This window comes from Bacillus rossius, chromosome 15 (assembly GCF_032445375.1).
Source record: "Bacillus rossius redtenbacheri isolate Brsri chromosome 15, Brsri_v3, whole genome shotgun sequence".
Lineage (NCBI taxonomy): Eukaryota > Metazoa > Arthropoda > Insecta > Phasmatodea > Bacillidae > Bacillus > Bacillus rossius.
Genome location: NC_086342.1, coordinates 8,178,927 through 8,205,326, shown reverse-complemented (window position 1 = coordinate 8,205,326; position 26,400 = coordinate 8,178,927). Strand labels below are relative to the sequence as shown.

Here is a 26,400-nt window from a genome sequence, read left to right as displayed (position 1 = left end):
GGCAAAAAGTTCATCTGTCAATAACTGTAAAGTAAGAAGCATAATTCTAAGAATACTACCAAAATTTCATAACATAATATGATAACCCTGATGAATGAAACAGTTTTTTTGACCTCCTGGAAAGTGAGACAATTTGACATACGACCTTTTGCAGTAACAGCGGCGATATATTTGTCACGCTGGGAACTCGGAACAGGAGAACACGTCACCAACCTCGCCCTCAGCCGGGCCGTCTCGGAGCTGATGGCCTGCTCCACCCTCCGGCCGGCCTCCCGGTACAGGGTCCGGTCCGCCAGCACCTGCAGGCTGTACAGCATCACCTGGCCCAGGTTCAGCGCCTCGGGGTACTGCTGCGACACCATCAGCTGCCTCATCTCCGCGGATATGGCCCTGCGCACCCCGGCCCCCGCGCCACATTCCTTAACGTCCGGCGCAAACAGTGATGAACAACCACCTTTGTTTACTAGTTCAGGAATTCAGTGAAAACAATTTTTTTTTTCCCCCATGAACGTTTATACCCTAAACTTAACTTCTGAAATCAGAAACCATACATAGCTTACACATCTCATAACTAGAGAACCTAAAAAATTTGCGGGTTCAGTGACCTCTAGCATGAACTCCATTGTTCTACGTACACTCTGTTTCAATGTCACCCACTCATTGGCTGCTGTCTTTTGAGACGTCCCAACGTAGCAGTCTGTGATTTGATGCTGCTTTAGTTGAGTTTTTCTCATTGGCCCAGAGTCATCCAGGTGAGTTGTGAGCCAATAGCAAGAGGCAGCACTGAGGTGTAACTATTTGAAATCTAGCCTATCGCGACATGAATCCGCGAATTTTTCCGGTCTCTACTCATAACCAAACACTTGACACATGTATTTTATTATTTGAGGGATATCACCATTTACACCCAAATTATTAATTTACTTTCTCAGGTGAATAAAATATATTTTAATATTAAAGGCTCCTATAACACCACTCAGAATACAAACAATTTGTTTTTTATGAACCATACCAGCATTTGTCAGGAGTGATTTTAAGTAACCATTGAAAAACTAAATCTAAGGGTTTTCTGTAATATGAGTATATGTAGTGTTTTAGCACTGATGCGTTTTAGGCAATCTACTGTATAAAAATGCATTACATACACAATATTGACAAGTGTTACATTACTGGGAGTGTGTGGGAGGAATATTTTTATCTGGAGGCTTGTAAAAAAAAAAAAAAGGTATTTGTAACGTACAAGCCAAACATCTTGGCAGCTAGCTCTAACATTTCCCCGATTGTGAAGTACGCCTAACTATAGCTTGTATAATGATTTGGAGAGGTTAAGTTATTTAAGTTTAGGTTACATTAGATAAAGCAGAACATATAAACATTCTTGCACACATTTGACCACTTCATTTACATTCGTACATGGAATGGAACACATTTTCCATGAGTCCATGCACAAACTGGGACATTTGTGTAGCTTGGGATCAGTTGGAATGGACTGAAATAGGTTGAGTTCATGAGCTTGCAAAAAGTCTTAATAAGAATGGCCTCATGTCTGAAACTCATGATAGAGATAAAATTCAAATGCATAACAAATTTAATATTCGTGATTAATTTTACATTTCTAATCAAATAATAATTTTTTTATTTAAAGTTATACTTCTTTAGGTGCATTATGAAAAAAGATTATGAGCGCACAACATGCAACAAATTTCACAAGATTAAAGCAGGCTACATTCAAACTAAAATGATTGCTTTTAAATCATATACGTACATACCTACTTTAGTTATTGATATTGAATACTGGTCCATGTAGTTAAAAGCATTTATTTATTGTTATTATTATTGATACAAATTCTGTTTATAAACTTTTTCAAATTTATTTACTATGTGAGGATATGTATTATTTTATTGCACTATAAATTATTTATCTCAATTTTTTAATTTGATCGGATTTATAATAATGTCGCATTCCATAATTTTTTCAGCCTAGCAGTCTTTAAATTTAATTTCTGTCTATTGGTGCAACTCGGTAACGGGAGCATATGACGGACCCGGGCGGTGGTTGTGTTGGCATCGCACGTACCAATGTGTGATGTGAGCCCGGTCCGGCACTGTCTCGTGCTGACGTTTCCGGGTCGCTCTTAATTACGATTTATTTCTTTTTTGTTTATGTGTTAAGTCGTTTTTCCCCCAAAGAAAGTTACCATCTGCTCTTGTGTTTCAGTTTGTGGTTTTATTGTTTGATATCAAACTACCACCCTTACAATTATAATTTTTAACAATCTTGTTACAATATGACTCCAGTCATTTTATTTCTATTAATTATTTGCATGCAAAATTAAAGTTAGTTGTTTTATGACGCCAAGTAAGTATAACCTATAACGTGCATACAAAAGAACACGCACCCATGTTTTTTTACTATTCATTAGTAATAGAATTCAAAAAGAGGGACTCATTCAGGAAAAATTTTAATTAAACGAGTGTAACATGGATGAAGCCTAGAAATTTTTTTCCTTACAATTTAGTACATACATATTTTTTGTATGTAACACATAAAATGTGATTATGATATTAAAAAAACTGTACTTTTATATACAGAAACAGTTTCATCAACAACATAAAAATTTTACAATACAAATTATCCTGGTTTAAGAAAATTCATTACGGGTTTTCTTACATTTTCTTGGGTTATTCAGTCAGTGTAATAATAAAATGGGTGAAGTCTTTGTATTTTATTATCATTTGAGTACATTTTTACGCCTATTAAATTAAATTACACTAAGGAAATAGCCATTGCAAACATTTGTGTCAGAACTATAAATGTACTACAGGATTCGCAGAAGACCGGGATACTCACTCGACGTTGTCGAGTGTCACGCTTCTGGGCGGGCGTGTCTTGATCAAGTTGCCCTGGACGCTCGTGCAGAGCTGACGGGAGTCACACACGTCCAGCACTGGAGTGATCGTGGAGCCTTCATCTGTCACATGCGAAACATACGTCATGACCAACCATCACGCACTGTTTCCAACAACTGCCAAACGTCTGTTTGGAACTCGGACGGCAACTTCATCCATTACACTGGAGCTTTTAATACAAAGCTATAAGATTAACTTTCGGCAGGAAGGGAGGGAATGAGCGATACAGAGATATGTAGGAGATTTTTTATTTTATGTTAAAAGTTGATGATTTGTTGACACTGAGGCCAAGTACATTAGGAAATTATCGAAACTGGCCTGTTGCAAAGAGCCATCTCTTCATTTGCCCAAATTGATTTCAGGAACCAAGGAACCCGGTCACTCAGAAACGTGAGTCCAGTGACTTTCATTGCGTCACCTTGTTCCATCATTATGAAAAAAATTATATGGTGAATTGCAATAACACCGAAAAAGCGTTTTATTACACCGTATACCGTATAACACCAAAATGCAAGTTACATCACGGAATTAAGTAGCATAAAAAGTAATTGATTGATGTTTGAAATTTAAGTACTGTCATTTCTGAACAAAATTTTGTACCAAAGTGCATAGATCAGAAAAATTAATTTAATTTGTTTTATTGTGCATCTCGTATTGTATCACTTTCAAACCACAAATACTCGCTATTTTATTTTTATTATTCTGAATGTATCTGTTTTAAACAAATTTATTAAAAAGATTTTTATCATAAAAACGCAATATTTAAATTTAACCATTATTTTGTTGGAATAAGTATTACAAAAAATAAAAACAGTAAAACACAAAACCTGTACTTAAAAAACAAATATGGACTGAAAATAAAACCATAAAATCTTGTCTATCCATTGTAAGTGCTGTATCAGCTTCAACATATTGCACAAATGTGTATTAAGTGACAAGTCTCATAAGCCATTTTGACTTCTTAATTTTTTCATTTATTTTATTTAAGGAAATACCTCCATTGCATTTGTAGTTTTGACACAAAATTTTCAACGGATATTAAACGGATATTACCTAAGTGTAATTTTATAGGTGTAAAAATGTGCGGAAGTGATAATAAATATGAAAACTTACACAACATTTTACACCCATTATTTTACACTAAGTGAATATACGTTTAAAAATGTCGTAACAGCCCAACAAATTAAAAGGACATAGCCCTTCAATAAAATTAATTTTAAAAAATCTCTACATGGTTACGAACGAGCCTTGGGTAGTTAAGTTCATAAAATTTTCTATTCACCAGAGTGCTCCTGGTGTACAGGAACTCTGATGCATTACGTTCATGTGGGAAGGGTCATGGGCATAATTCAAAAACCCGATATTACTCACGCATAGGGACACCTGCATTTCGAGAATACATTTCGTGTCAAGGTATTTCACAAAATACTGTAGCTTTTTCTCCTGAGGTTACTGGCTGAGGTCGGGGAGAGAGGTGTCGTCCCGCTCTCGACGGGGCCAACGAGAATGTGGTCACCGTACTGCTGCACCCTCACAATTTGCCATGACTCTTAGAAAAAGCTACAGTGTTTTGTGAAATACCTTGACATGAAATGAAATCCGCGAAATACAGGTGTCCCTGCTCGTGCACAAGCATAAGCATCGAGTCCGTGACTACACTGGTTGGGAGCCCTGCCATTGGTTATCTAGGTCTCTGTGCACAGCCCTAGATGCGGGCGGCTGCACAGAGAGGTCCCTCTCGACCCGGGAACTCACCCGTGCAGGGCAGCAGGGTGCGTGCTTCCAGCTCCACCGAGGACGTGCTGAAGATGTGCACGGCCGAAGAGTTGCGGACCCAGTAGCCGTACCTGTACTGCAGGGGGAGGTCCGCTCCGCTGTCATAGGCGGACCGCGTGGCGAACGTGAAGCGCGTCAGCAGCGCCTCTCCTTCGCTGGGCGTCACCTGGAACCAGCACGGTACCTCGTGGGTTCGCTACGAGATCGTCACGTCGCAGACGGGCTACTAAGATTCCCTCAGGTGCTCCAGTTCCCCGGGGTTGTAGGATGGTACAACCTGTGAAGTTTATTTTCCAATCCCTCTAAATGTTTCACACCAAAAATTGTGGCGTAGCTTGTGCGACAAGTGCATGATAAGTAATGCGAGTGAGGGAATTGTGGAGTTCAGAGGTTGAGGTTGGTATGAAGGTGGGAAATGATGAAGGGAAAGGTTGTCAGTAATGGGCAGAGGAGACAGTGGAAATGGAGTGAGAGGATTAAGTAATATGTAAGAAGATTTAGAGAATAAGTACAATGTGTTGAGTTGTTATTATTATTAATATAAACAAAACAAGAGGAACGGAACAACAAGTTCTGAACCCCGCGGTCCCGGAACACGCTGAAACGAAGACGTGTGCACCGTACCTGAAGGCGGGCGGTGACGGGAGGGGAGTTGGTGCTGATGACGACGTCGGCGTAGGACTGGACGGAGCCGACGGACGCGGTGCAGACGGGGCAGGACGCCGTCAGCCGCAGCTTGTACTTGGAGTCCCCCAGCAGCCCGGGCCACTTGCCCGTCGGCCCCGGGATGAACAGCGGGAAGTCCTTCCTGGGACACCGCGATGAGACCGTCCCACGTCACACGGAATGTTCCGTCGGCAGCAAAGCCTGGACTACACTTGCGATCAGGGGCGCAACAACAGGAAAGGGGGGGGGGGCAAGGGTATTTTGCCCCCCCCCCCCTTCTGAAACCTTGAAGTGGGGGCAAACGGGGGCAAAGAAAGTGCTGTGTAATCAATTTTTGGATAATAAAAACTGCTTAAATAGCACCATTTTCCACCTTGAAATACAAATTTTCCCGGGGGAGGACCCCCTGGACCCGCTTCAATAGGGGGATCAATAATTCTTTATAAGCCCCCCCTTTAGAAAGCCCCTGCTTGCAATAGCACGTGAAAAACGTACAAACGGCGCAGTTGCGCACATGCACAGCATGGAAGTCAAAGTTACATTCGCACACAAGACTTGAGTTTGAATCAGACCAACAAATTTTTTTTTTTACCCCAATTACTAGTGTCAAAATTTTCAGTTTTCAAAATCTTGGATATGGTCAGCTGTTATATACACAAGTAGGTATTTACTAAATACAAGCATTTAATTATATTGTTTTGTTTTGAATTTCTACGAATAATAAACTACAAACACTTTCATCACAAATAAATACATATTAAAAATAGTTTTACCCTTTATCTTGAGATGCACTTATAAAAACCTCTGTCAGTTAATTCTTGCCACTGACATAATGTATGTTGATTGGCCTCCTAAAAAAGAAATCGGCACAAAGAAAAGAGTAGCTAGCCATGTGCTGTGTGTGTGTGCTATTTTCCAATGTGGCAGCTGCTATCTGTTTGCGTATATTCAAGTTCTGTGTGTGTGTGCTAAGCTCATGCTGTTGCGAATGTAGCCCAGGCTTAAGAGGATGAAATTAAATGTGTGTATTTGCAGATGGATTAATTTTGAAACCATCTAAATGTCTAAATTTTCTTAACATAAATTTCAAAGAAAAAATAAAATTAGAACTAGACATAACATTTTTCAAAGAATAGGTTTGAAACAGTTCACATTAGCAGCTAAGATTAGTTTGTAAAACTATTCATATTAGCACAAAATCTATAATTTCTAAGATAAGTTTTATATTTAAAAAAAAAACTTAAAAACTAGTACAACATAAATATTTTACTTAAATATCACATTTTTAAAAACATTCACACTAACACTATTTTTTTTTTTACTTTAAAAAAAAAACTTTTACATTAGCAATAACACTATATTTATTGAATACGTATAATGTTTAAACCTTTGGCACTAACACTATAATTTAAAATATTTAAAAAAAAAAACACCTCACTAGCAATAATAATATATATTTTTTTGGGGGGTGCTTTACACCTCTCTGACAGGGAGGTCATTAATGCGACTGCACCACCAAACTCTGCTGACGTACAGTGCGCCAAAAAGCCGGCGCCTCACCTCGGCGGCTGGCGCCGGGCCAGGGACTGCATCGCCTCGTCGGTGACGTAGACGGTGTCGCCCACGCCCACCAGGCCGGCCAGGTCGAAGTACTGGTAGCCCGGCCGGTCCAGCACGGACCACCACAGCCGGCAGCACTCCCGCACGCCCGTCACGCTGGCGTGCACCGTGGCGTTCCGCGCCGGGTCCAGCCGCGTCAGGCGCACGTCCGGCTCCACCAGCACGGCCGCCGGGGAGCCCGGAACCACCAGCACCTTGCAGGACGCCCGCGCGGCGCCGTTCCCTCCTCCTCCCTTCGACACGGCCACCGTCAGCACGTACCTGCAGGGCGAGCCAGTGGCGTAGCCAGGATTTGTGTCTTGGGGGGGAGGGGGGGGGGGGTTAAGAAGCATGCCGTCCTCCCCTGGGAAAAATTTGGATTAAGGTGTAAAATAGTGCCTATTTTAGCAGTTTTCGGTACTTAATTTTAAATATCGTCATGGTAAAAAAATTTTATTAATTTTTTAATATGAAATTTGTTTGAGTGATGAATAAGAAATTTAATTAAATATTTGGTGCTAAGGGAGAAGTGGGGTTTTGAACCCCTAAACACCCCCCGCCCCCCCCCCCCCCCACCCCTGGCTACGCCCCCTGGGGGGAGCACACTCCGTGAACATCTCGACGCAATCTGGCTTGACTGAGCCACTGCAAGCATTTATAAATCATCAAGGTGTCTATGCATGTAATACTATAATATAGTCGCAGCAGAGTTGATAACTAGTAGTAGTGCAGATACAAAAAAAAAAAATGGGAGCGTGTACTGATGTACGCACGTTAGAACTTATACTTACGTGGAAAATAATTACTAGAAATAAAATAGTAAAAAGACTTGAGTGATATTATACATACGGTTGGTAGAGTATAAATTAAATCAAATTACAAATTTTATTTAAATACTCAGTTTTCATTGTATACATTTAATTACATAATTAAAAAATTTATTGAGATAATTTTTAATTAATAATGAAAATCAATACATTTGCTGAATGGTTATTCTAATTTATAATGCAAATAAATTATAAATACGGGAACATAACCTCACTTATATAACTACTTGAAAAAGTTTATAAAAACAATTTATTTCATTATTCATAACATTTAATGCTGTTAATTATATGGACCAGTATTCTGCATGAATCACTAAGGTTTATGATTTAAAAGCACATGTATAATTTTTATTTGTATGTAGCCATGACGTGACTTGCTGGGCTGGCATTCGGCTGGAGGAGTGGGAAGTCTAAAAATAAACCAACCAGTGAGTTTGTATGTATGTACTCTGTAAGTGTGTGAGGCCATGTAGCGGTGTTGACGCATCATTCTCCCTACCTACCCCACACTTGTAAATGTCTGTGAACTGGCACGATCTCCACATGCATTTTTTGACAGGTTTTTAAGACGCAACTGTGACACAACATATAAATAATTTTTTTTTGCGTGAGATTCTTCTACTTTATAATGCAACATTCCATGACAAAACTACAGCCATTGTTCGTGGTTGGTGCTTTGAAAGCCCCACCTCTGGGTTTTTTTATGTTCTTCAGCTCCAGCAGGAATTTCTTGCTGACTGTAACATGCGTGCTAGTTTTTGTAAAAGAAACTGGCAAGAAAGAGTAGCTTGCTGCCTTTTTTTTTTATTATTCTGGAAGAGGAAATACAATGGCCGGGGAAGGGATACACTGCTGTCTTTTGTCATTAGGAGGGGTCGTAAAACAGTTGGGGAGAGGCGGATAAAAGTGGCTTGCCTCACTCCCTTCTACACAGTAAAAAAGCAGACAAAAAGAGGACGGGGAGGGGGGGGGGGGAGGTTTAACACCAGTGCTGTATTTCTTACGCACCAATAAGCTGAGACATGGAACAAAGACTTCTCTTGTTCTCTACAGTAGACAGATATGTGGTGCAACTCTTCTGTGGGTAAAATACAGTATTATAAAATCATGAAGGTTTAACTGTACTAGTATGGGATAATATAAAAATTGAGTGAAATGTAGGTGGTGTGGATAACTGGTTTATTTGAATCACCGGAAGGGCGTATGCCTTACGTTGCACCTACACACGAGCGTCTTGAGAAAGCTGAAGGAGATCTGACAAACGCGTGGGGACATTTGCGACAGTTCCGCTCCGAGAAGTGCTACTCACTCTCCGAGAGCCAGGGAGCCCGGTGGTAGTCTGAGCACCGGCGACGTGAACGCGCTCCCCTCGAGCGTGACGTTCGGGCCGGCCTTGCCGATCTCGCAGCTGCTGTTGTCGCTCTTGCGACAGCACCACAGGAACTGCGAACATTGACACTCTCCGCAATGTAGTGCCTTATCCCATTTTTCCTTCATCCAGTTGTTCATATGTTCGTCATAATAAAAAAAAAATTGGTTGTCTGTAAAGTCGGTTTACGGACGATAGTTTAACGTGACGTCAATAATTGCATACTTTTATGAATAAAATTGAATCATTTTTATTGAATTATCACTATTTTGTATGGATACAAAGAAGGAGTGAAATGAAATCTACAATTTAATTGATAAATTTACTTTTATTTGCACTCATTATTTCAAATGTGTTTATTACTTTAACGAAGAGATTATTTTAACTATAACTTTTATACATGTTTGCTATTTAACTTCTTCCAATCTGTGTTATTCTGTTAAGGATAGGACGATGATAGGAAAAGTAGGAAAACGAATGGGAGTGTTTCAAGTTTAATGTGCCTCGAAAAGGTCAAATCGATGGTTGTTCCAATCGAGTGTAAGAGAGATAGATGCGGCGCAAGCGTACAATGAGCGTAATGGGACAATGTGCGTAACAGGACACTTTTTTGTGCATGCAGCAGGCGTTCATCGATTTATTAGACGTCTCGTCAAAAAGAATTTATATACGGTAAGAAAAAATTCAGACCGTTGTTTAATCATGGTGCTTCTACAGGAGTTATAGACACAATTAAAATGTCACCTCTAGAACCAGTCATGACAAAAATGAAATAGTAAATTAACAAAACAACAATCATGAACTAGTTTCTGGCATTTTCGCAAGTGCAGGAAAATTAATCAAAGAGTGCCGTCACACCTGCAGCTCTCCCGGCTGGTTGTCAGGGTCGTACGAGACGGATGCGTCCAACTGCAGGGGCTGCCCGGTCCCGATCGTGACTTCGGTGACGAGCAGCACGGCCTGGACACCCCTCGTAAGGGTTGTCAGGACCAAGGTGCCCTGGGGAACATCTTTCATCAGCCCCACCTCTTTCTGCTTCCATTTGACATAAGATATTTGCTGCTGCAGAGGAAATATTAACCTACACCACCCACGTCCAATGAAGGAAGCATTTATGATAAAAAAGGTTTTGCTCCTGTAGTGTCAAATTCAAAAGAAGTTACCCTACACGTTTCATAAATAACATACATATTTATACATATATGAATAAATATTTTTTGTCCTGCGGTGTGTTTCATAGCAAAAAAAATTAGTCCACACTACATACTATGAAAGGTCTTTAATCCGGCATTCTATAGTTCTGCACACACTGTAAACCAACACCAATCCAGCCACTCGCAGTAATTTTTTTTTTGGGTGGATTTACGACTGTTAACCTTGGTAGCCAAGTGCATTACTATGCTGACTGCCTTTTATAGTTAACTCAAAATTTGTCTTCGCTGTCAATTTCAGCTTTAGTACAGTTTCCAGTTTTTCTAGCAGACTACATTTCACATGATTATTTGAAAAGAACAACGCTCATCCGTATTTTTTTCTTTCTTAGAGCAGCTTATTACAACTTGATTCATACATCATAGTAGGTACTGGATATAAATGTCTTATGTGTAACATCTTAGCACTTGGTATTGAGAATGCAACGGGAAAGAGTAACCAGTCCTGCCATCTGTGGCAGATGGCATGAACTAAAGTCCACAAAGCCAAAGAGAAACTTATAGTATTAACTGTTTAAAAAATTTTTAACACGATGGGCAATATTTTAATAAAATACTGTGTCAAAAATCAAATCCGAAGCCTGGATTTATTATTTTTTCAATTTTTTTTTTTTTTTTTTTGCTTTTATCGGAGCCGTTTCATTATATACATAGGTAGTTTAAAATTTCGGTCTGTAAAAGAATGATTCGATAGTCAGTGTAGCTGTTCCAGCAGCGAATCCTAGCGGTGGATGCGTAAAGCTACGTGTGATTCACATTCATATATTTAGTTGAAAAAACACAATTTGCGTATATCAACACGCTCAACATTATTTTAATAACTTCTACGTCAAATTTTGTGTCCGATTTTCTCGTATTTTAAGTGTATTTGCAACATGAGAACACATAAATTTGCTCGTTGTTAATTAAGTTATATGTTACACATCTCTGGAGAGTACTGAAAGATTTGCTCACTTTTTTTTTGGTATTCATGTTAAATTTATATTTTTATTTCCAATTGTTATTCATCTAAAATCAAAAATCAATTGTAAATACATCTTAGATAATACTGGTTTAAGAGTTCCCCAGTATCATAATCGACTTACGTCTACTTTCTGTACAATCAAGAGAAAAAAATGATATTATTTTTAGATTAATAAGCAATTATAATTGATTGGACCCAATAGTAACAAGCTTAACCAATTAGTAAATTATTTTAGTAGCACTTGCAGTCCATTCAATTAACTGTGTATTCTAAATTCACTATTGTCTGTATTTTCGAATTTATTAATTTTTTTTTGTTTTGTGTCCTTTGTCTGATGTGTCTCTTGTGTATTGTGTTTGTTTTTTTTTGTACCGTGCACACCGCTGTAATCTCTTCTCCGAATGTTGGTGTGCATGTCACAATCTATAAATAAATAAATAAATAAATAAATAAATAAATAATCCATCTCGGTCGTCGTCCCTAGCCTGCCGGATGAAAGACCTCACATAAACCACACTACAGTCCGAGTGTGGAGACAGCCCGGCCCGACTGCGACTCACGGAGGCCAGCGGCTCCTGGGACTCCCCCAGCGCGGTGCAGGTGACGGTGTACCGCTGGCCGCCCCGCAGAGTGCCGGCGGCCAGCTTCAGCCTCCTGCCGCTCTGGAGGTCCACGTTCACGCCCTCTTCGTCCCCCTGGACCACGGACCACCGGTACTGCAACACAGGGACCTCGGTGGTCAGGTGAACAGATCTGCATTCCATTCGTTTCAAGCAGTAATACAGTATACATTTCAGTACAAACTCCATTCTAAATAACTTACGGGTCATTGAATTAAATATATTAAACGATTAAGTTTGTATTCATCTGAATTGATTACAAATGCTGATTAATTTAATGATTTTTGGTGCTTTATGGTGATTTATTGTGCATTTTGGTGTAATACGGTGTACTGACATCGCAATTCACCATATAATCTTGTCCGTACAAATCTGGCACGGCCCCTGTCCTAAACATACCGAATTGAACACCTGTGTGTAAGCTTCCACGTGGGATAAGCACCGCGTGCACACACTGGTCGACGGAGCCGACTGACTCACCAGCAGCGTCTGGTTGAGGACGGAGCGGTCGCAGGTGTGCAGCCGTGCCTCCGCGATGTACTCCGTGTCGGAGAAGGTGGCGCGGGGCCCCAGCACGAGCAGCTCCGTGCCGTCGGAGCCCTTGGGCGCCAGGGACACGGAGAAGCCCTTCACCTCGCTCGCCGCGCCCAGGGCGTTGGTTGCAGTCACGTTCACCAGGTACGTCATGCCGGGCATCATCTGAAGGTCCAACACAACATCCGACGTTTCAGATACACTAAGAAAATTCTCATCACAAAGTTATGTCTCAAAATTTTGTGCTCTATGGTGTACCATGTTTAGCCGGCAATAACGGGACTCTGAATATAATGCGACCCCAAACCTTTGAGCATGAGTACATGAAAAAGCATCTGCGGATTGGAAATCGCAATTCAAGTAAACAGCACTTGAAAATTATTTAAATTATTAAATTTATTCCATATTTACCAGACCCTTTCTAGTGTCACTTTCGTCAGTAGAGTGATTTACGTGCATCGTACAGTAGAAGGCAACAACGAACCATGTCGTGATTCGTGCACACTGGCTTTTGTCGTTCCGCGTGATGCGCACGGGCAGACACACTTCCTGCTTGACGACTTGCATTGTACTGACTTGATGTAAGCTTCTGGACATACGCCATTGCTAAGCACATGTATGTCTGTAGAAGAAAACTACAAAAAAACACAAAATAAGCAAAAAATTGCTGTTGTCAGGATATGAACACCACACAATACTCCACAAACAGGAATATGATCAACAAACAAAGAAAAAATGAACTAACAGAATGAAAAAAAAAAAAAACACAAATGATGACAGCACAAAAAATACCGAACCCAAAATAATTTAGCACAACAGTTGAAACGAGATGAAAACACACAGCAAAACGAAAAGACAAAACAAACATAATAGTTTTCTACAGACACACATGGTGCTCAGCAATGGCGTATGTATGTCCAAAAGCTTACATCAAGTCATGCACTCCCATTGCACAAATCTTTCAAAGATACTTTAACCTTTGTTATTGTTTTGTCTGTTTTGTTATTATATCACTGCTAGTGTGTGGTACCCTTGCTCTCGTTTGCTGGCCATCTGTAGATGTTTTCCTCCTATGGCACCAACGGAGGTGGGAGTCCATACACACTGGCAGTGATAACTGTGTTCCTGTTACTGCATGTAGTGCCCACCACTGAAGTCTACGACTGTTGGTGGGCATGTGACAAATTACAAATAAATAAATAAATAAATAAAAATAATTGCATTGTACCTTTGAATATATATACTGTACAGAAGTCGCCAGCCCAGGTTAAAATTTCTAATACGGTTTTGAGGTAGTTGGTTAATTAACCGCCCGCAATCGCCACCATCTCTTGGGGCATCGACTTGTGGTGGTCCCTAGCGGACAAGTGTCGAACTCTTCAAACACCCCTTCCCCCTCCCGTTGAACGACCTCAAGCTGCAGTGAATGATTGGTGGGGGGGGGGGGGGTGCGGGGGGAATGACAGCGGGCGACAGTGCTGCGCTCTAACGTGCAAATAACAACCTGAGACGATACGGGGCATTACGGCAGCGCCCTGCAGCGGTGAAAGTTCCCGAGCTGCTCGTCATGCGCTGCTGAAAAACCGTACAGTAAATCCTATACACTCGCGACTTCTATACGGTATGTATATTCAAAGATTGTACTGACGAAATTGCATGAAAGCAAGCACGTTTCCGTGACCATTCCTGACCTGAGGACACCCTGGTGGTCCAAGTTGCGAGGACACGGCACTCACCACGGTCACGTTGATGGGCACCTGGCCGCTCGCCGCGGCGCGGCTCGAGCGCGTCAGCTCGGCCTGAACGGCGCGAACGCTCTCCCACGCCAGCAGCGCCCGGCGCTGAGAGCGGCGGCCGGCTGCCTCGACGCCGCGGAAGAACACCGACCACTCCAGCAGCAGGCGCTGGCTCCCTTCCATCACCAGCCTGCACCGTGGTTCCGGTGATCAGACACCAACGAGCTTTCACTTCACCGCATTCACCACTACTGTTTGGTACTTAGTGTGGACTCTTGTATATAGAACTGTGTTGTGAGTTGACTTTGTGGCACTTGTACCGACCGGGCCAAGTGATAGACACAGTTTAATTATCCCGCGCCCAAGCTTTTTACAGTTGGCACCATGTTGGAACACTGCGAGTGTTGGCGTCCATAAACCGTGATGGTGGTATCCCTGCGGCGAGAAACAAAAAAACAGTCTTCGTTTCGATCGGCATGACGGCGGTACGTCGCAATGGTGCGGGCGAATGCTATCGTGTAATTTATGTTGCATCGTCGGTTAAAAACTTTTCGATACAGTCCTCATATATTTATCAACATTAACAACTACCAAGGGGTAGAAAACCATTTCTAATATCACAAAATAACTCCAGAAAATAACTGTTAAAATGTTAATGAACAATAAAAAAAATTATTTCAGTTCTTACAGATAAGGCCCTATTGTCTGTAATCACAGATCCCTGGAACACATATTTAACCCAAGCATAGTTGTCTAACTGAAATTTATTTATATACATTTAATTTTATTTCAAACAACATTTATTTTACAAGTTCATAGTTAGACACACGTCCTATCATGTGGCCCAAATTTCGCCAATCTTAGGTACTGCGCATGCGCAAAGCGCTGGTTGCTACCAAAGTTGGTAACAAAAGAACATTAAATACTCATGTTAATCCATCACTTGCACACTATCAGTCTTTATTAAGGTGTTTTAAAGAATTCTCAGTGGAATTTGAGGACTTCTATAGGCCCGTTTTCAATTAAAAAGGGTTTATGGACTTTTTAAGAATATTTAGGAAGCATACGAGCCCTGTGCAACTCCGTTATGGTGATTTCCTAACTTTACATATGAATGCACCGGGGTGACAGGGTGTATGCATGGCTGGGGGAATCCTAACAAATTCTATCATTCCCACCAACAAAAGGAAATAATTTGAAAAACACACAATAGGCAAACTAATTCTCTCTCTCTCTCTCTCTCTCTTCCCCCCCCCCTCCCCCCTGGGTTGAGATGAAATTCTGTTCATGTGTATGGCATTAAAACCACAAACAGCCTGTGTGTACAAAAAAAAAACTGTAGTATTAGCATACCCAACACCCAGTGGAACGTGAGTAACTGACTAGTCACAAACAGGTTTTAAATCACGTGTTAGAGAATCAGACTGTAGAGGGTGGTGGAAGCATCTGTTATTAGTGTAACAGAGTACGTATACAGTTTTTGAAGATATCATAGCATAAGCGGCTCCAGCACCTGTTACTTCAGAGCAGGATTTATTGTCAGGGATAAAGTTACAAGGGACTTTCATTGCACCTTTATCTCCATTTCTCTGCCATAGAATGATGCGGTCACCGTTCAAATCTCGCAGTTGCACTTAAAGAGGCGATACCGCGCTAGTAACACCAGCAAGCGTTGCACTTATCATCCTGCCCACCGACACAAATATACCCGTGGCTAGGCCAGCCTCTTGAAAACTTGGTTCTATAATTAATAGATCTATACTTAAGAGACAGATTTTATGATTTTTATTTTCAGTACAAATTCATTTTTAAAACAGAGGATTTCAGTATTTTTGTTTCAATTTTTATAAAAGCTATTTTTTTTAATACTTACTACACCAAAATAAGGGTAAAATTTATATTTATATGCGGCATTTTTAATATATTAATAAGTTTTAATAAATTAGTCTAAATCAGATATATCTATTCAGAACAATAAAAATAAACTAGCCAGAATTTGTGGTTTAAAACTGATTCAATAAGCGATGCAAAAATATATCAAACTAAATTAATTTTTCTGATCCATGCACTTTGTTACAATTTTTTCGTCCACAATTAATAACATTCCTTGAATTTCAAAACATTAAAAGATTCCTCTTTTTTATGATTTGAATTAAGTTTTAGTTGAAAGCTACTTAATTCCGTGATATAACTTTTGATTCAGTGCTAGATGGTGTATTCGCTTTCATTTCGGCGTTATGTAGTTTTTTTGCAATGCATTTTGGTGTTATTTTGATTTTATAGCAATTCACTGTGTGTAATCTCAACCGTATCTGTACTCCATTCCAGCTAACCTGAACACTATGCTCTCAGCCAGAAAAGCTTTTCGTTTAATGTTTACCGTCAACTGATACTGGTATACCACGGACTACGCCACGGTTAGCAGGAACAATCATCAGGAGTCAGTTTGAAACTGTTCACAGCGCGTGGTGAAGGCGAAGGGGGACGCACCAGATCGCTGGGACGTTCTCGTCGATGGAGTTGGTGGGGGCGTCTTCCGGCGGGGCGCGCTGACGTCCCCGGCCCAAGGACGTGCCCTCCCGGCCGTCCGAGCACACCGAGCGGGGGGCGATCACGTGGAACCTGGGCGTCTCCACCTGGCAACACGAGCTCTGCATCGCCCACCGTCGGTCGTAACGCGATCGGCAATTCACAGTGCGACAACTACGCTAGCTTGGCAGTTTGATCTAAAAAGGGGAAACAAGTAGCAGGTACAGAAATTGATCCAACAAAAGTATAGCTACAAGGGTAACCAGTAGCGGGTACTGAAATTGATCCAACAAAAGTATTGCTACAAGGGTAACCAGTAGCGGGTACATAAATTGATCCAACAAAAGTATAGCTACAAGGGTAACCAGTAGCGGGTACTGAAATTGATCCAACAAAAGTATTGCTACAAGGGTAACCAGTAGCAAGTACAGAAATTTATCTCAGAAGGGAATTAAAAAAAAAAAAGTGGGTGTAACTCATTACACGTGATAGAAACTTTGGTGATTCAAACCTCAACTCTTAATTATCTCTCTTTGGCCAAGTACCTATTCTCTGTCCTTATAGCATCTGAAACATTGCATTAAAGTCTGGAAATTTTATTCTCATCACGCCCAAAAAATATTTAGTTACACAGCTAAAACAATACTCATGTAACACTGTTTAACAATACTGATTCACACAATTTATTATAATAATACATGCTTGAAGGAACACCACTTTCTTGTGAATGTGGCGCGGTGCGCAATAGGCTCAAACCCCGTTGTGTTGCCCTCCGCCCAAACACTCCCTTAAGTAGGGGTGGCGGGTCCCTACCATTGTGCAGCATGGCAGGGTTCAACCTGAGCCGACTTGCGGCCACAGGTTTGGACGCAAGATTTTTTATTAATCGAGAGTTTATTGTCGTTGAATTTGGGAGTCTCCCCTTCTAAATGCAAGGTCACTGTTCCAACTAAGAAATAAATTTTACAAAGCCTTGGTGCTTTTTTTTATATTTTAATTTTTAAATAATAATAAAGAAATAGTTTTTCTTGTTTTTTCAGTGGAGCTCTACTAATGACTACCATATTGTTTTACATTTACATTTAATTTTCCTAAGTAGCCTTTATTTTATATAGAATTTGTGAATAAAAATATATGATTTTATCTCTTTTTTTATTGTCTTAAAATTCATGTTGCGACACTCTAAGAAATTGGATAATCTGTTTACTTAATACCTGGCTGATCTCATTTGAAAGTCTGCCAATCCCTGCTCTAGGTCATCTTACATTTGTGTTCATCCGATCGTTAGGTCGATGCAGTACCTGAGAGGTGTCAAGTTTCACACTTCCGACATCAACCAACGTCAGCTCCATATCTGGGGACAACTTCATTTCATCTCCTAGATCCACAACCAGCTGGTTGGTCCGAAAACTGCAGTTTGCATCTGTAACATGAATTACCACATCACACTTAGTATAATTAATATCAAAGGTTTTAGTTATGATGATAGTATTCCTTCTTATATTTGTTTAGTTTGTTTAGCTGGCATCCAATTCGTTCATAAGTAAATACTAAATAATAACTTCCCAAAGTAAATATTTTAGCTTTACAAAACCTTAAAAACATTATCCATACCACAATCAGTTATTTAGATTTATCAGAAGCTACCACTATCTGCAATTTAAAATTTATATCCTAATGATTGAAAAAACCAAACAGCAAAAACATTCTAAGAATGGACACAAACTCCAGTACTACAAAAAAAGTATTGTACAAATAAATTAACAGTTTATTGTAAAATAAAAACAATTCAGTTCTTCAATTTAAAAAAAAAATATTGAAAATAATAAATAACAAAGCTCATGCTCATAGGTGCATGTAACCACATAGGTGCATGTAACCATTATACGCCATGTTATAAATTAAATTTCTCGGAATGGTTATATAGTGCTAGGTCAGCACAATAACAGTGCTGATGCTACCACCTGTATTTTAGGCAAGAAACTTAATAGATAAATCTGATACATCAATTCACAATTCAAAGGGCATTAGTGTTAATGCTAGCACAGTATAATTATGTTATCTGAAATTTATGTATTTATACTACGTACCTGAATTATCAATTTCTATTAGCGTAGAGAGGGGCTTCAAAATGTTATGTACAACAAGGCCTTACCACACCAATCGGTGCCAAATGGCCATGCAGTTATTCTTTTTGTAACGCTCTTTTTGTAACGCTCTGAGCTTTACACTATCTTTCACTATGCTACTTTTTGTTACGTTCTGATAACAACATTACTTCAACTATACCTGTGTGAATACTAATTTTTTTATGCGAAGTGACTATCAATTTGAAAATAATAATCTCGGCAAAACTGTATTACACTTACTTTACAAAATACAGGAATGAAGTAAAAAAAATATTTTAACATTTGTAATGTACAATATTAATACTGAGTATTCATAATAGCAACCGGAAATCCTTCCTTTGTGTTATTTTTTTTTTAAGTAACCAAATTTATTCAAGCAAAACACTTACAAAACAAAAAAAAAAATAATATTTTGATGAGCGAATCTTACACTTTCAACGTTTTAAAGCTTTGCAACAGACGCAATGCTTTGCATCACAACCGAAGCTTCAGATAAAACAAGCATAAAATTTCCGGTGAAGTCAAATCGAATACTGAAAAGAGCTTACGGTTGATTCTCTTAGTCAAAGCTTCGAACAGGCCCCAGCAAAATTTTATCATTTTCACAGTAAGGTTCGCCTTCGAATATGGGTTGCACCATAAATCTGTCTCCAGTTGACACTGCTGAGCTATTTTAATTAAACAATTTATACTTACTCGTAAACATATTAATTAAAAACCATCACAGACTAGTTATTTATGCACATTTTCGACCACACAGTGTAATTTTTTATTATTCTTTTACTCGAAAAGAAAAAAAAATTGCATAAGGATGCAGTATGTGTTATTAAACAAAAAAATTGGCACAAAATGTGCGACCCACATGCTGGTAAACACGGTACTTCCTGACAGAGGCATAGCCAGGATTTGTGTATGGGGGGGTGTTAAGAAGCATGCCCCCCCCCCCTGGGGTCCTCCCCAGGGAAAATTTGGTTTTTAAGGTGTAAAATAGTGCTATTTTAGCAGTTTTCGGTACTTAAATTGAAATATTGAAATGGTAAAAATTTTATTAATTTTAATATGAAATTTGTTTGAGTGATGAATAAGAAATTAATTAAAGATTTGGTGCTAAGGGGGGGTTTTAACCCCTAAAACCCCCCCCTGGCTACGCCCCTGCTTCCTGAAATGCAACGAGCACAAAGACTCTAAGTATTGGCGTGCGAGTTTACACACCGCGCCCCAGCTTGTCCAAGGTGTCTGCAGCGAACAGCCGGGAGCAGTCGCCGGGCTCCTCCATGTTGCGGGTGAACGTGATGCGTATCTGCCGGAGGTCTGGGGTCAGCACCGCCGCGACCATGCGGGGCGCCGCCGCCGTCACCGACACTTCCCCCGGGACACCCGTGCTCGCCCTGCGCCCGTGCCGGGAACACGACACCCGCGCTGACGGCGCGCACTCTTTCGTTTACAACCTCAACACAACACCCGGTTAACAGCAACCCACATACGAAACTACAGCACACTCCCGATTATCCGCGAAATTAAGTGGCCGGGCCACCGCGGATAGTGAAAATCGCGGATATTCCCGCAAAAGAGCCGAAAATGGGAAACAAAAAAAAGAAACATTAATATCAACTTTAAAATATAAAAATTTATTTACAGTAAAAGTTACAATTAACAGTAAAAATTATTAAATGTTGCTAAAATCTTAGTATATCGCTGAATAATTAACATACAATACATTTCAGTGATGTAAACATAAAAGTGCTCGGTACTTACTTCGTAACAAGGATACAGTACATACTGTACGTACTCAGAGGCTTCATAGAAACTAAAAAAGCATAGCTCTTTAAATTTACAGCTTTTTGAATAAATCAGTTAAATGTTTTTGTTTCTTGCTTTGGAAACATTTTAATTCTTGATTGAATTTCCACAACATAAGTTTTTCAGCCAACTGCGCATCGTCGTCTTATTCCTCTAAATAGTGAAGCAGTCCGACGATGTGTTGTAGCTGTAAAATGTCAGTGTTAATTCACAGTGTTACATCGCATTGCCCCTATTGAAGTTAAGAAAATATGAAGAGCAAAAGAATAGCTTGAAATGCATGTGAAAAAGAAAATTAAAATCAGGAGTTAATTTCTTATTTTCCAAAACTAGTTCCTCCCAGAATAAATTTTTTTACTATAAATCAAAAACATACTGCATTGAACCAGTCTGTGCAGCTACCATTTTATAAAGGCATTTAGGATGATGACACAAAGAACTACTTTCTATTATTAACTGCATTACTATTGTAATTATGTACACGACTTCATTATAATAAGTACATGGCTAAATTATTATAAATACTAAAGATTGAGATTGTTTTTTATACATTGTCTAGTTCACGTACGCAATTTGCTTGCAGTGATTTTCCTGTTATTTTGGTCCAGGGTCAAAAAGTGCAAAATTTTACCAAGCTCAAACAAAAAAACAGGATTTTAGCATGAAGGACCCACTGTACCTACGTATGTATTTCGTGTGGAGTGTTCGGAGATGTAGACAGTACTCTAAGAAGTGAGAAAGGAGGATGGAGGTGGTTTTTGAAATTTCATGTAAGCAGTGACTTACCTCTTGTTTTGAATTACATCAAGCTCTGAGTAGAATTGTAGATTTTTATTTAAAACTAGTAGGGATGTGCGAATCCTTGATTTTCAGTTCGGTTCGAATCTGATTCGAATCCCTAGCAATATTTGAGATATGAATCCGATTCAGAATATTAAGCACAGATTAATTAAAAATAACTGATTATTTTAAAAATAATGTGAGTTCTCTTTTTTCTAACTGTAACTATTGGCAATTATTTATTACACTGAGATTGAAATGTTTATAATTATGTAAACTTAATTAATAATAAACACTTTAAAATATGAAAACCAAAACATATTCGATTCTCCAACTCAATCATAATAAACTGCACGCCACAGGCAAATCTCAGTTTTATAAACGTTTCAGCAAACAAAACCATTTTTTCTCCAATAAATAGCCAAGATGTTTTTTTCTTGTAGGTATGTAATTGTTTTTAGTTTATAGTTTGCTATACGACGAAATTCGTAATTATAGTTTAAGCTCTTGAAATCTTGAAATTCTTTTAATGTCACTGTGTTAATTATTTGATTTACATATTTTTCTTTGATACATCATATTATAAATACTTACGTAATAGTAGCCTAATTTTTGTTTTCACTGCTAGTATTTTTGAGCCGTATTAAATTAATTTATAACTTTTGTGAATATTCGTAATACTGTTCGAATCCATGTACGTACAACGATTCCGGGTTCGGGTAATTGCGTATTCGAACCGTACCCGAAAATATCGGGTACTCGCACATCCCTAAAAAATAACTGTCAGACCATCTTCTTTACGAGCGTAGAAAACACACTTGATCCCATCAGTGCAAGTATTCTGTGGACGCTTGCCTCGGGATGGCGACTCGACGAGCCGGGACGCACCCACCTGTCCATCGCGGAGTCCTCCGTGTACACGGCCCCCACCTGCAGGACGCCCGGCCGGCCGGCGGTGTAGTCGGAGCAGACCACGCGGCCGGCCGACACCTGCGAAGCGTCCAGCACCTGGGCCATGGAGCTGTTGCCCTTGCGGACATAGCAGAACACGCGCTGCCCCGCCGTCACGCCCTCCACCTCCAGCATGGCCTGGAAGCATGCCAGCCCCGCTCCGGAGCACGCCTCTGTGTGTGGCGCCCACACGGGAAGAAAGTATAGCTACACATAAATTATTAGTATTTTTTTTTTTAATTGAACAAGAGATAATAATTGAGAACAGTAAGGATAGTTTGATATCAAGAGAAAAAAAAATCGGTTGTGTCGTTTACGGACGACAGTTTAACGTGACAACGCCATAACAAAACATTGAAAAAATCAACGCAAGCGTACAACGAGCGTAACGGGTCACTTTACCGTGCGTGCAGCCGGAGTTCATAGATTTATTAGACGTTGTCACGTCAAAAAAAAAAACTGAGGAGTAGACAAACACAAGCAACATTACGAGAATTCCATAGCATCTCCCCTGCCATCTTACCTTCCTGCCGTTACAACTAGCATGTGGCGTGCTATGCTACGTAACTATCGCCCCCCCTCCCTGACGCACTCTACTGGTTCCCCCACCACACACCTAACTATTCCCCTCGTGCGATCAGAATTTTCTTTAACACTCGAAAATTTTAGGCCTCTCAGCAAAGAAGTTTCACTTCAAAAATCTCTGAAAGTTTAGGATCCAGACATAAAATCTAGGAGCCAGTCTTACGGTGTTCCGCTTGCTTATGTTATTTATGAAACCTCGCGCAGAGGACAAGTCAAACAACAGCACAGCGCCAGTGCAACGGTTGCACCCGCCACGCTCATGTGTTCTGAGGTTGCACTGTTGTCTAGTTGTAGTTATGCCACATTGCCAGGAGTTCGGGGCATACGGGTACTGCACTTGCGGTGAGTGGGTCCGACAAGGGGGATACCGACCAACAATCTGTACCAAGTACTTTATTTATCAACAAGCTCATAGTGTGTTGCGCAATGCAGATAAAATACATACACGCTAGTTGAAATACCGTCCCTGTTTACAGTCACGGCCTTGCAAAAGTCAATAAAATTTTAACAGGAATTTCAAAGAGAAATTAGTATATGGTACAAGGGTACATAAAACAAAATCTATAATAAGCTGCTCTACAGTGTAGATAAGTACTATCACACTGTGTCCGTGACACAGATTTCTTCTTCATAAAACTTTTTTTTTTATCGGAATTTTAATCTGCTAGAAAACAGAAAAAAATTAACTGGCAGTAACGATAAACTTTGAATTAAATATAAATGCCAGCAGAGCAGTAATGCAACCAAGAACAACAGCATGTATGACAGTATGTACTAAGGAAACAATTTTTCTAGCAAAATGAGTTCTTTTTACATAAAGATTCTTCAAACTCCTGAAAATCTTACAAATTATAACATACGAGACTTTGCATCGTCAGTGATGATGAGAAAAAAAATATGTATATACGAATTGGCTACATGATTATAATAGCTCCTAGCTGGTTTGGAAAAAATTCTGATTTCTTGCAGCAGAAGTTCTTTAGTGAATACATATTATGTTAGCTGTATAACGTAAGGAATGTTCTAATACTACTAAGTAAAAGTGCAACTTCTGGGTAGTGGTCCAACCTTTAGGTAAATCATAAAGTCATGTTCCACAGTGATCGACACGGAGGCTGTTTGGATCTCCAGCAATCACACAGGAAGACAACAATGGCGTGTCAAAAGTCTTGCTCCCACTGTACGTGGCTTGGTCTGAAATTTGTCGTACTTCGTGCCATGGAGACTCATTGTAAGTTAACACACCAAGGGGCACCGAAATGCATAAAAAAAAATGACATTAATTAGCATATTTCATCAAAACTCAATTTTGAATACAAAAACATAATTTTTTTAGTATATTAAATTCAATTAATATTAATTATTTAGCATGGAGTTAGTACCAAAATGTATGTACTAAATAGATTGGAAAAATTTACGTTTTTTTTATATTGCAACTGTTATTCGTAACTAATTTTTACATAACAACATTGGTACATATATCATTTTTATGTGTATTGTTCTCAGTAGTTTACATGCTTATTACATATTATTATTATACTGTAAAAGTGCATCACGTATCAGTCGAAATGACACTGTTTAGGTAAAGTAAATTATCATTGAAGAAGTAAGTGTCGTATTTGTTGAAAATGGTGCTACGTATCTTTATGAATAAACACAGTTCGTAAAAAACAATAACACCAACAACTACTTATTTTAAAAACAAAATTTTGCCTGAAAATAAAACCATAAAATCTGATCTCTATTTATTAATGACTAGGGACACCTGTATTTCGCGAATACATTTCGTGTCAAGGTATTTCACAAAATACTGTGTAGCTTTCCTCCTGTGGTTATTGGCTGAGGTCGGGGAGAGGTGTCGTCCCGCTCTTGATGGGGCCAATGAGAATGTGGTCACCCGTACTGCTGCACCCTCACAATTTGCCATGACTCTAAGAAAAAGGCTACAGTGCAGTGTTTCGTGAAATACCTTGACACGAAATGTATTCGCGAAATGTATTCCCTATTAATGACACTCGTTTATGGTCTTGAGAAAAATCAACTGATAGTAAAATTACTATAGTTAAAGGAGGCATATAAAATAATATTTTAAATGCTAGCAAGCTGGCAACCGTGAGCGCGAGACAGGTCGCAGCGCCGACCTTGAACGGCTGGCCGGCGAGCACGGCGCTCGGGGTGACCCGGCTGATGTCGAGGCTACGGCTGTCCACCACAGCCACCGACAGCCCGTCCGCGGCCGGGATGTCACCCAGCGCGCTCGACGCGCAGCGCACCTCGTACGTGCCGTCCCGGGGAGACAGCTCCACCAGCAGCTCGATGATGCCGTCCTCCACCAGCGTCTTGCGCACGCTCACCGGCTGCCGCGCCACGCCACACAGTCACCTCAGTCACAGACACCTCCGGAGGAACTCTTTCATCTTCATCCTGGATGCATTTCTCATTTCCTCTAATGGCTCAGGATCAGGACTGGAGTAGGAAATGTGGTGGTAGTGGTCCCCCTATGCACGGAGAACACTCCGAGGGGTCCTCGCCCTGCTGACGAGTGGAAGTGTTGGGCTACTTAAGCCCGGGTACTAGCCTGCTGAGATAGTAGAGGTTGGACAGGCCTCGGCTGGATCACGAGCAACTGGGTGACCGAGGGGTCCCAGGGATGTGAGAGGTATGGTTCCGTGACGGAGCTGCTCAAAATCCACAGAGAGGGGGGGAGGGGGCTGGCTCTGTAGGTGGTCTGGGGGTCTACGGCGGGGCTGGGGGCGGGTCGGTGGGGCCGAAGTTGGGATTGGGTCTCCTCAACCTCTCGACCTAGCCGGGCGCTCTCCAGTAACATGCTGCGATTTGAATTGGCGAATCTATTTCCCGGTTCTCGGAACCCATGTCTGGCACTAGTAAGTGTCAGGCATGTAAAAGACCCATCTATCTCCTAACCAGGATAACGCCCTAACGGCATTAAATGCCTGGCAGAGTATTGATAAAATTTATGAGGTGTGAACCTAAGTTACATGTATGCATTTCTCAACTCCATGAAACAACACTATCCGACTGTCCTTTTAATACTTTACTTCTAGGGGGAAACTTCTATTCTATTAATTTAATTAACCTAACTCAGTAAGACTCCCAAATAATACACAATCTGAGCTGCTTAGTTATTTTTTTTTATGCTCGTCACATCACACAGTGTGAGGCACCTCAGGAGAAAGGGGGAGAAGAGAATTTCCATTCTTTCATGTTCATACTTTATGCATTTTCGAACTCCATGAAACAACACTATCCAATTGTCCTTTTTAATACTTTACTCCTAGGGGAAACTTATATCCACTGACCTCAAGTAATATTAATTCAATTAACCTAACAGAGTACAACCCAAATAGTACACAATTAGAGCGGCTTTGGTTTTTTTTCTTCACATATGTGAAA

At 40.2% G+C, this 26,400-nt stretch overlaps 1 protein-coding gene across 1 annotated transcript in view; it reads right to left on the bottom strand.

The window, feature by feature from the left end:
* Positions 1-26,400, bottom strand: part of LOC134539532 (uncharacterized) — a 57,904-nt gene that overhangs the window by 27,090 nt on the left and 4,414 nt on the right. The window contains exons 3-17 of the mRNA XM_063381635.1: positions 25,128-25,343; positions 22,343-22,539; positions 20,083-20,258; positions 18,043-18,164; positions 16,703-16,848; positions 14,213-14,402; positions 12,423-12,641; positions 11,883-12,038; positions 10,006-10,146; positions 9,088-9,221; positions 6,913-7,233; positions 5,311-5,494; positions 4,666-4,852; positions 2,852-2,972; positions 214-390 (exon numbers count right to left, since the gene is read on the bottom strand). Of these exons, the coding sequence (XP_063237705.1) occupies positions 214-390; positions 2,852-2,972; positions 4,666-4,852; positions 5,311-5,494; positions 6,913-7,233; positions 9,088-9,221; positions 10,006-10,146; positions 11,883-12,038; positions 12,423-12,641; positions 14,213-14,402; positions 16,703-16,848; positions 18,043-18,164; positions 20,083-20,258; positions 22,343-22,536 (2,468 nt within the window). The 5' untranslated portion in view covers positions 22,537-22,539; positions 25,128-25,343. The remainder of the gene's footprint in view (positions 1-213; positions 391-2,851; positions 2,973-4,665; positions 4,853-5,310; positions 5,495-6,912; positions 7,234-9,087; positions 9,222-10,005; positions 10,147-11,882; positions 12,039-12,422; positions 12,642-14,212; positions 14,403-16,702; positions 16,849-18,042; positions 18,165-20,082; positions 20,259-22,342; positions 22,540-25,127; positions 25,344-26,400) is intronic.